Source organism: Notechis scutatus, chromosome 7, assembly GCF_049901735.1.
Source record: "Notechis scutatus isolate UNSWTSFEM ecotype Mainland chromosome 7, rNotScu1.2, whole genome shotgun sequence".
Lineage (NCBI taxonomy): Eukaryota > Metazoa > Chordata > Lepidosauria > Squamata > Elapidae > Notechis > Notechis scutatus.
In genome coordinates, this window is record NC_142015.1 from 16,690,252 (window position 1) to 16,699,862 (window position 9,611).

Sequence of the window (9,611 nt, forward strand, 5' to 3'; positions counted from 1 at the left end):
CACTTGTATTTTGCTATTATTTTTTATTTCTCTCCTAAACCATTGGTATCAAATGCCACAACTGCCTGTTCAAGAAATCACATAGGAACTGCATTCCCTGGAAGCATCCTTGCAATCTATTTTGGTACCTGTTCATAGCCATTTTGACCAGAGTTCTTGTGATATTTTTTGCACATTCCACCAGTGTCAAGAAATTTGGGTCTCTCCGAGGTGGACCTAAAAAATTCTTTTCCAAGAAGGACATTTATGTTTGCAGACATTCTGGGACTGATTTAATTGTTTAAAATGTGTTGTGGGGGTTTCATGTTTCCTTATTTATGCTGTGGTCCCCTTCATCAAAGATAGATCCCTACTCAGGATGGAAAAGACAAACAGGAAGAGATGGAATATTCCTTTACAGTCTTCCTGATTTGGAAGAAACTCAGATCACTTATATATGGTGGATCTTATTTATAAAGAGACCATAGAACATATTTTTACACTTTTTCCACTCAAAAATATAAAAATGTTTAATCTTTCTCAGACGTTTCTCCCCTCAAAAAAGGCCACAAACCATATTGATATGAATGTTTAATTCTTTTACAAGAACATAGTGACATATATATCTATCCCTTTCCAAATGCATCAATCTGTCCTTCTGCCAAACCTCTACTAGTTTATGCCATTCTTTTTCCTCCATTGCAGTGTTTCCATTTTGTCATTCAGATCTTGCCAACTTATCTTACTGGTCAAATTTAGATTGCACGGAAGAAGCAAAAGTAGAGGAAGATACATATTGTACTTTCTAATGGCTTCTCGTACAGTTCCTGAAATTGAAAATGGAGCTTGATCATTCCTAAATCATGCACACATTGCACCTACTGTTTTTATAGCCATTCATTTTGTGTTAGGAGGAAAAAACTTCTCATTTCCAGAAATGCAAAGGTTTGAAAACAAGGTTTCATCTTATCTGTTTTTGCTTTAGGGATGAAGTGCCCATATCTAATAAGTGAATGACTTGTGGAAAAAAATACGGGAAGAAACCCCTTCTTCAGATAATCTCTTTGGATTTGAAAAGGGTCTCCATCTCCATCAAATATGTTTGTTCAAGAAAGCCACATCTATTTCACCTTCTGTAGGAATTTGAAGCCGCAGTTCCGCCTTAGCAGTAGGCTTCCTTCCTCGGTTTCGTTTTTTTGTCTGTAGGAAAAAAACCAAGGCATTCAGTTATATGTGTATAGTAATGCCACCTCTGGACATTTAAAACAGGAGTCCTTAATGTACAACCGATCACTCACTCAAGCAACCATTTTAAGTTACAACAGACTCCACTAAAGCTACATACAATCCAATTTCAAAGTTACAATAGCTGCCAACACACACACACACACACACACACACACACACAGTGTCACATAATTGCATTTTGGGTACTTGAGTGCATTATACCTCAACAATGTTTTAATCAAAATCTGTTAACTTAAAGAAATTAAAAAATTAAAAAATCTGGGAGACATTACTCCTGCAGAATTAAAATGTCCACAATGTTCAGGCCAGCTTTACTCACAAAGTTGTGCCCATTGCAGCAACCTTGCAGTCATATGATCATGATTTCTAATGCTTCTTGACATGTTCCCTCTAGCAAAGTCACTGAGGAAGCCTACAGGAAGTCGAAGTCCCTCTTGCTCCCACCGATTTTTTTGTTTGCCTATGGTCCTTCTGTTTACCCTGTCAGGTAAGTAAATATTGACGTGAAGTTCATTTGCCAGTATAATTATTTTTCTATTTATGAGATATATATTTCTTAGATGATCACACGATCATCCAGCATTGAGGTAAATAAAAATGGATCAGCCTAAAATTTAATGTTCATTCTGGTCACATCAGACTGCGTTCTCTCCAAGGATAATTTAGTGGATCACAGAGTTGTTTCATATAAACTATATATATATATAATTCTCTTCTCACCCTTATGGGTGATATGATCTTCCTTAATCTCGGGACCTCTAACCATACACGGGTAGTCCTCAACTTACAGCCACCATTGAGTCAAAATTTCTGTTGCAAAATGAGAAAGTTGTTAAGTGATTTTTGCCCCATTTTACAACCTTGTTGCCTCAGTTGTTAACTGAATCACGGCAGTTGTTAAGTCAGTAACACAGTTAAGTGGCTTCCCAATTGACTTTACTTGTCAGAAGGTCACAAAAGAGAATGACAAGATCCTGGAGCACTGCAAACATAAATATTAGACAACTGCCAAGCATCCAAATTTTGATCACATGACTATGGGGATGCTGCAACAGTCATATAAGTGTGAAAAATGATTATAAGTCACTTTTTCAGTGCCACTGTAAGTTCAGCTGTTGTAAGTCAAGGACTACCCGTCTAGTCAATGGCTAAATAATAGCTAAAATGATGATTTTAATATAAATCATCATTTTAGCCATTGTATGTATATGGACAGAGAGAGGGAGAGGGAGGGGGAAAGAGAGAGAGACAAAGATAGACAGAGGGACAGAAACAGAGACAGAGAGACAGAGAGAGACACAGAGAGAGAGACAGAGAGAGACAGAGAGACACAGAGACAGAGAGAGACAGAGAGAGAGAGAAAGAGAGACAGAGACACAGAGAGAGACACAGAGAGAGACAGAGAGACAGAGACAGAGAGAAAGAGAGAGAGAGAGAGACATAGAGACACACACACACACACAGAGAGAGAGAGAGACAGAGAGAGAGACAGAGAGAGAAAGAAAGAGAGACAGAGACAGAGAGAGAGAGAGAGAGACAGAGAGAGAAAGAAAAAGACAGACAGACAGACAGAGACAGAGAGACAGATACAGAGAGACACAGAGAGAAAGAGACAGAGAGAGAGAGAGACAGAGATCATCACCATCATTTTAGCCATTGTTTAGCCACTGCAGAATGAAGGCCTCTTATATATAGAAAACAGGCGAATCAACTTATTAGCTGCTTATTTGTGCATTAAAATCTAATTGTTTCTTTCTAGCTTTACCAGAGTTGGTTCCGGAACAGGGGGCTCTTGTCCCTTCTTGGTTGAAGGCACACGCTTGCTGGATGAATGTTTCACAGGTTTTACAGGTGAGTCTTCCGTGGAAGAGCTTTCTGAATCATAACTTTGCTGTGATGAAGAAGAAGAAGATTCTCTCTCTTGATCACCATCTCCATTCCACTGCAAGCCAACTGTAAGGAGATGTTGCTAGTTTTATGAAAACTGCCTTGACTGCAGCCACAGGCAATTTTCTTTAAAGGACATATAAAATGGAACATTAGCTATACTCTAAATGTCTATGGAGATCTCAGTCATCCAGGTCGTGGTTGTCCCAAAGGTGCTTTTTCGAATGTTTGTTTCCAAACAACCACTTCTTAAATGCATGGCCGAACACAGGAGAAACACATCAAGTTTCATAAATGCATGGCCCAAACACATCAAGACTACATTCACCAGTCCATCTGCACTTAAAAGACATAGACCACTCTTTTGAAGACAACAAAGTCCATATTTTGGACAGAGAAGGATCACTGGTTTGAAAGAGAGGTTAAAGAGGCCATCTATGTCAAAACTGAACAGCTCTCTCTCAACAGAGTGGGAGGGATAGACATCATCTACCTCTAATCTACAACACAGTCCTTTCAACAGTTCCAAGAAAGCTGCACACTAATTTGCACCACTCAGGTGACCCTGAGGACACAGATAAACCTCCAGGTGACTTTAATGACTTGCTAAAAGAATGCAAATGACCAGCTGTTTGCAAGGAGTATAAATCCTTCCATTCCCCACCATCCAGTCAGAGCTGAAGAAGCTTCTTGGATGAGAAGTGAAACATCATCAAAGTAAAACCAGAAAGTCCAGCTGCCTCTTGAAAAGAAAAAAACACCTTTGGGATTAGCTGTAAGTCATAGTCTAGCTATACTAGAGGGACACGGTGGCTCAGTGGCTAAGACGCTGAGCTTGTCGATCAGAAAGGTCAGCAGTTTGGCAGTTCGAATCCCTAGCACTGCATAATGGAGTAAGCTCCCATTACTTGTCCCAGCTTCTGCCAACCTAGCACTTTGAAAGCATGTAAAAATGCAAGTAGAAAAATAGGGACCACTTTGGTGGGAAGGTCAGAGTGTTCCATTTAGTCATGCCAGCCACATGACCACGGAGACGTCTTCGGACAGCGCTGGCTCTTCAGCTTTGTAACAAAGATGAGCACCTAGAGCCGGAAACGACTAGCATGTATGTGCGAGGGGAACCTTTACCTATACCTATACTCAGTCTGCATTATTTTTTATTATCACATCTTCAATTCTACATACAAAAATCAGTTCTGAGAACTTGCCGTTCCCAATAAACTATATAAAGCTGGGAAGTTGATGTCCAGACCTTCAGATTTTTTTCTACCACACATATGAACCCCTCAATTATTGCCAGATCACAATCCACAATAAATCCCTTTTTGCAGAGCAATATGATTATTTAAATCAGCTTGATTCTGTTTTTGGAGAAGAGATACCTTATCCAGCCACATCATTTCTATTTATAGCTTTACAGCATTTATGGAAAACTGCTGAAAAACAATCTATTAAATATAGCTGATGTTGCAATATAAGGCTCAAGATTCAACTAAATCTGGTTTAGATATTTTTCTTGCAGATTTTTCCTAGAAAAGATAGTGGGAGGAAGGGCTGAAGCAAATATAAGTTCATGCATTTAATATTTGCAATTAAATCTTTCCTAGGCCTGGATTACATATGTATATCTTCAGCCCAAACCAATCCATTACTGAATGAAGGTATCTAGATTATTATTGACTGCAATATTCCTTGCTGATGCAATGTGGGTTGGTGGCTTTCATGCATAAACACGCAAGTTTGCAGATTACAACCAGCCATGGTTTGTTATTAAAACTATGATCACTTTTGATTCATAAAACATATTAGCATATAGCTCACAGTTCACTGATAGTTTCTAATTTTTGGTTGCTGGGTTCTCACAGTGCATTAATCCCAAATCAATCCAAACATATATCTATGCAATGTATGAACCTAATCTTAAACCAATCTTCAGGTGATCACAACAAGGCAGCTATAGGATAGCATATTAGACAAATATGTTTTCAAAATTCAAGTCACTTTATTGCAGTCATTAACCAGCCGAAAATACGTTTTCAGAAATTATATATATATAATCTGAAGACCCACTTAATAGAACCCAAGATCTACTTCAGATTGTCTCAAGAACTTTGGATTTTTTTTAGTTTAGTTTAGTTTATTGTCATTGCACCTTGTACAAGAAAATTGAATGCCATCTTCAGTGTACATTGTAACTATAGAAATAAAACACAAACACACATCCTTCGCATTCTACACAATTGAATTGAAAACTCCTGATGCAAAACTGATATTGCATTAATATTGCCATATATAGTAGAATTCAATATAGCTACTGCTCTAGGGTAGAAGCTGTTTTTCAGCCTATTTGTCCTTGTTTTTATTATCCTGTACCATCTGCCAGATGGTAATAGTTCCAAAAAAAAGTGCCCAGGATGAGATGGATCTTTAAGAATGGTTTGAACTTTCTTAAGGCAGTGGGAGCTATAAAGCTCTTCCAAAGAGGGGAGAGGGCAACCAATGATCCTCCGGGCAATGATGTTCACCCTCTGGAGTGCTGTTCTATCTGCTCCTGTGCAATTAGCAAACCATACACAGGTAGTATGGCAGTAAGTTAAAATACTCACTATGGTGCAGCGGTAGAAGGACACCAGCAGTTTTTCAGTTGTTGTTTTCTGAGAAGTCTCAGGTAGCATAATCTCTGCTGGGCCCTTTTGACCAGGGCTGCAATGTGGGCACCCCAGGTCAGGTCCTCTTTTAGGGTAACACCCAGAAACTGAAAACTGGCCATTTGCTCCACTTGGTCTCCATTGATAAGCAAGGGCTGGATGTCTGATCTATTCCTTCTATAGTCCACTATAAACTCCCTGGTCTTATTGGTGTTAAGGACCAAGTTATTGTCTCCACACCATGAAAGCAGCTGATCCACCTCATCTTGATAGGCAGACTCATCATTTTACCTGTTACGTGTTGTCCAGCAAGATACACAGGTCCAGATCCTGATTTTAGTCTAAATGTGATGGGAGGAGTCAAATCAAGCCCTGCTAGAGTAGCCTGGAGAACATAAAAATTCATAGTCTGAGAAGCAATTCAACATTTCAATTAAGCAAAAAACCTTTAATACAAACTTGACAGCCAAAAGGCCAATGCAATCCTAAATTGCATTAACACGGAGATATAATCAAAATCAAGTGAGGTACTAATACCACTCTAGTAAGACCACACCTAGAATACTGCATCCAGTTTTGGTCACCCCACTATAAAAAAGATGTTGAGACTCTAGGAAAAAAAATGCAGAGAAGAGCAACCAGGATGATTAGGGGACTGGAGACTAAAAGATACAATGAACAGTTGCAGGAACTGGGCTTGGCTAGTCTAGTAAAGAGAAGGACCAGGGGAGACAGGATAGCAGTCTTCCAATATTGGAGGGGCTGCCACAGAGAGGAGGAAGGGGTCAAGCTGTTTTCCAAAGCACCCAAAGGCCAGACAAGGAATAATGGATGGAAACTGATTCAACCTAGAAATAAGGAGAAATTTTCTGACACTGAGAACAATCAACCAATGGAACAGAAGTTCCCTTCAGAAGTTGTGGGAGCTTCATCACTGGAAGCTTTCAAAAAGAGACTGGACTGCCATCTGTCAAAAATGGTGTAGGGTCTGCTTGGGAGGGGGGGTGAACTAGATGGCCTACAAAGTCCCTTCCAACTCTGTTACTCTGTATCTGACTAAACAGTGGCTAGCAAAGTCTACTGTTGCATATATTGGATGAGGTCATGGGGCACTATAGCTGAACTACACGAGATAAATGTTTTAAAGTATGGTCGCTAGAAAACTTTAGAGGAGAAGCTAGTTTTAGAAGGTGTTTGGAATGATCTACCAAATGAGAAGTTCTAAAAAAAAAACTATTATGATATCACTCACCATTGGAAGTACAGAAAGTTTCAAGGTTGCAATACGCACTGGAGTAGAAATATTGCTACTCTTTGGCGGCACGATCTCTACAACATGGAATTCATCCTTGGCATTTTCCCCAAGGCAGATCTACTTGAAAGAAAGGCAGGGTCACCAAGGCTAACAATATCTTAAGGACCCTCATTATTTCTGAATATAGAGTTCTGGAGACAGTTTATCACCACCTGACATCCTCTGACCAAGAAATACACTCATTTTAGCCCTCATAAATCCTAGATGTACATCTCCTGAGGGTGAAGTTTTGACTTAATATGTTGCATAAACTTGTTTCATTCTATTGAATAGCCCAATGTTTAAGGTTTATATAAATTCAAATAGCAACAGTATTTAGACTTATATACTGTTTTATAAGTGCTTTACAGACCTAAGAGGTTTACAGAGTCAGCCTATTGCCCCTAACAATCTGGGTCCTCATTTTACCCACCTCGGAAGGATGTAAGTCTGAGTTAGCCTTAAGCCGGTTAGCATCGAACTCCTGGCTTGCAATACTGCATTCTAACCTCTGTGCCACCAGGGCTTTATAAATAACTTCATTGCAGTAATTCACCAGCAGAAAAAGATTTATTAGCAAATCATTCCACTGTATTACTACTGCATAACCTCTTAGCAAGACTTTTAATATAGTTCCACACTTCTGAATGTTGTCAACAAAGCAGAAATATTCCTAACCATTTGAATGGGGGAAACTGTTTATGGTTATGATTATGAAAAAAAATGTTTATTTACTATGACACTATCCATTTTTCTCAATGTGTGTCTACATGAATCCCACATATATTCCATAAAGATCCTGGATCTAAAGAAAATTGCACACTAAGCCTTATGCAAGAGTTAGAAACCTGGCTGTTTCATATCTGTCATGTTTCTCTGGATATTCACAAACATAGAAACCCCTCACCCAGAGTCTTTTAAAGGAGCAAACTATAATTCAGTATTCAAAATGTCCCAAATTGGTAACTTTAAAAAAAATGGAATGCCATGAAACTAAGCTGTTAAAATATAAGACCCAACATTATTTCAATGCTTTGCATTCAACCGTGCTTTAATATCAACAGAGGAAAAGAAAATGGCTGACGTGGGAGGCCGTGAGAAGAAAATAGATGTGAAGCAGGGGGACTGGCGAAGAACGTTTTGACCTCCAACCCCTTAGATTTCTCCTCCTTAAAAAAAAAAAAAGGTCCAGCTATTCACTTACTGTTCTTAGAGCCAACTGCTGCTCGCAAGACCACTCTTCTGGAGTATCGAATGTATAGATTGGATTCTCCCTGTTGAGCTGACATCCTGAATTGTGAAAGAGGAAGTTAGAAAATTGATTGGCCAACTCGCTTTCTCTTATGGATGGCTTAGATTAGATCAAATCCAGAGAAAACATTTCTTACCCCAGATTACACAAACAGGTTTTTCGGAACAAAAACTCTCATTAGTAGCAGAGCTGGCTTCCAAGGCCATTGCTTTGAGAAAGATCCTCTTTAAAGACAAAGACAAGAGACCGTGTAAATTCTAGACTGTTAGCAGATGGAGCATTCAAAATGTATTGCAAAAGCATCCCAGCTGTGTGAAATAGCACCCCAGCTTGCTTCTTTGGGAATTTAATTGCAGTTTGAATTGAGCAAAAGCATTGTATATCTATTTTCAGTGGCTAAATGTCTTAGGTTCATGTCTATGGAGATTCTCAGGCACCCAGGTCATAGTTATCCCAACTATGCTTTTTCAAGAGGCAACTGAAGAAACTTCTTGGATGAGAAGCGAAACGTCTTCAAAGAAAAACAAAGAAACGCCCAGTTGCCTCTTGAAAAAGCACCTTTGGGTCTTAGGTTCATCTTACTCAACTGCAAATAGTCAAAATACATAAGAGTGCAACTACAATTGAGTTCAGGAATAAGATAAAGCCATTTCATCTACACAGAGGTATAAAACATTTCTTGAAAAAGAATGTGCTCTTACTTCTTAATACATTTTAAAAGAGATTATCTCAAGTGAATATTTTGAAAATAACTACTACCAAAGGTCAAATAGCCACATTATGAAGCTCTGGATAAAAGTCTTAGATCCATAACCCAACCTACTGCAATGGTATCCAGATTATCCTGTTACTAAGTGGATCTGCTATCAAGTTAACATTTTATCCTGGTTACCTTCCCCAAAGTTTCTCTCACAATTTTTTCCTTTCTACTTTAATTTTTAAATGGAAACCCCAAGTGCAATTAGTTGTTCTTTCAGATACTGTTTTCAGCTGAATAAACAAGAAAAAAAAAACACAAACTAGATGGCAAATTTGTTGAAACCAAGCACAAACAAAAGAATGTATAATTTTTTCCCATTTTTTAAAGTTCAGCTCAGCATATAAGATTTTCATGCAAGTACCTTACCAAAGTTTCAGAAAGAACCACTAAACCTGCTTTGAGCAGATATCCTTTATAAAAGGAAAGCAGGTGTTTAACCTTTCCTTGGACCAATCAAGTAAGCCTTGCACCTAGAATAAAATTTCAGTCTTAAAGAAAACCAACCTACTCCTGCTAAAATTTCTCCCACATTAAGGAAGGCTA

The 9,611-nt window shown here is 38.6% G+C and overlaps 1 protein-coding gene across 1 annotated transcript; it reads right to left on the minus strand.

Moving 5' to 3' along the window:
* Window positions 1-1,071: 1,071 nt before the first annotated feature.
* On the minus strand, window positions 1,072-8,514 carry NPM2 (nucleophosmin/nucleoplasmin 2). Its single transcript, XM_087969812.1, has 6 exons — window positions 8,445-8,514; window positions 8,261-8,346; window positions 7,015-7,134; window positions 6,054-6,147; window positions 2,993-3,180; window positions 1,072-1,179 (listed from the first exon to the last, which is right to left on the minus strand). The coding sequence occupies exons 1-6, from the start codon at window positions 8,512-8,514 to the stop codon at window positions 1,072-1,074; spliced, it is 666 nt and encodes a 221-aa protein (XP_087825938.1).
* Between the last annotated feature and the right edge of the window lie 1,097 nt (window positions 8,515-9,611).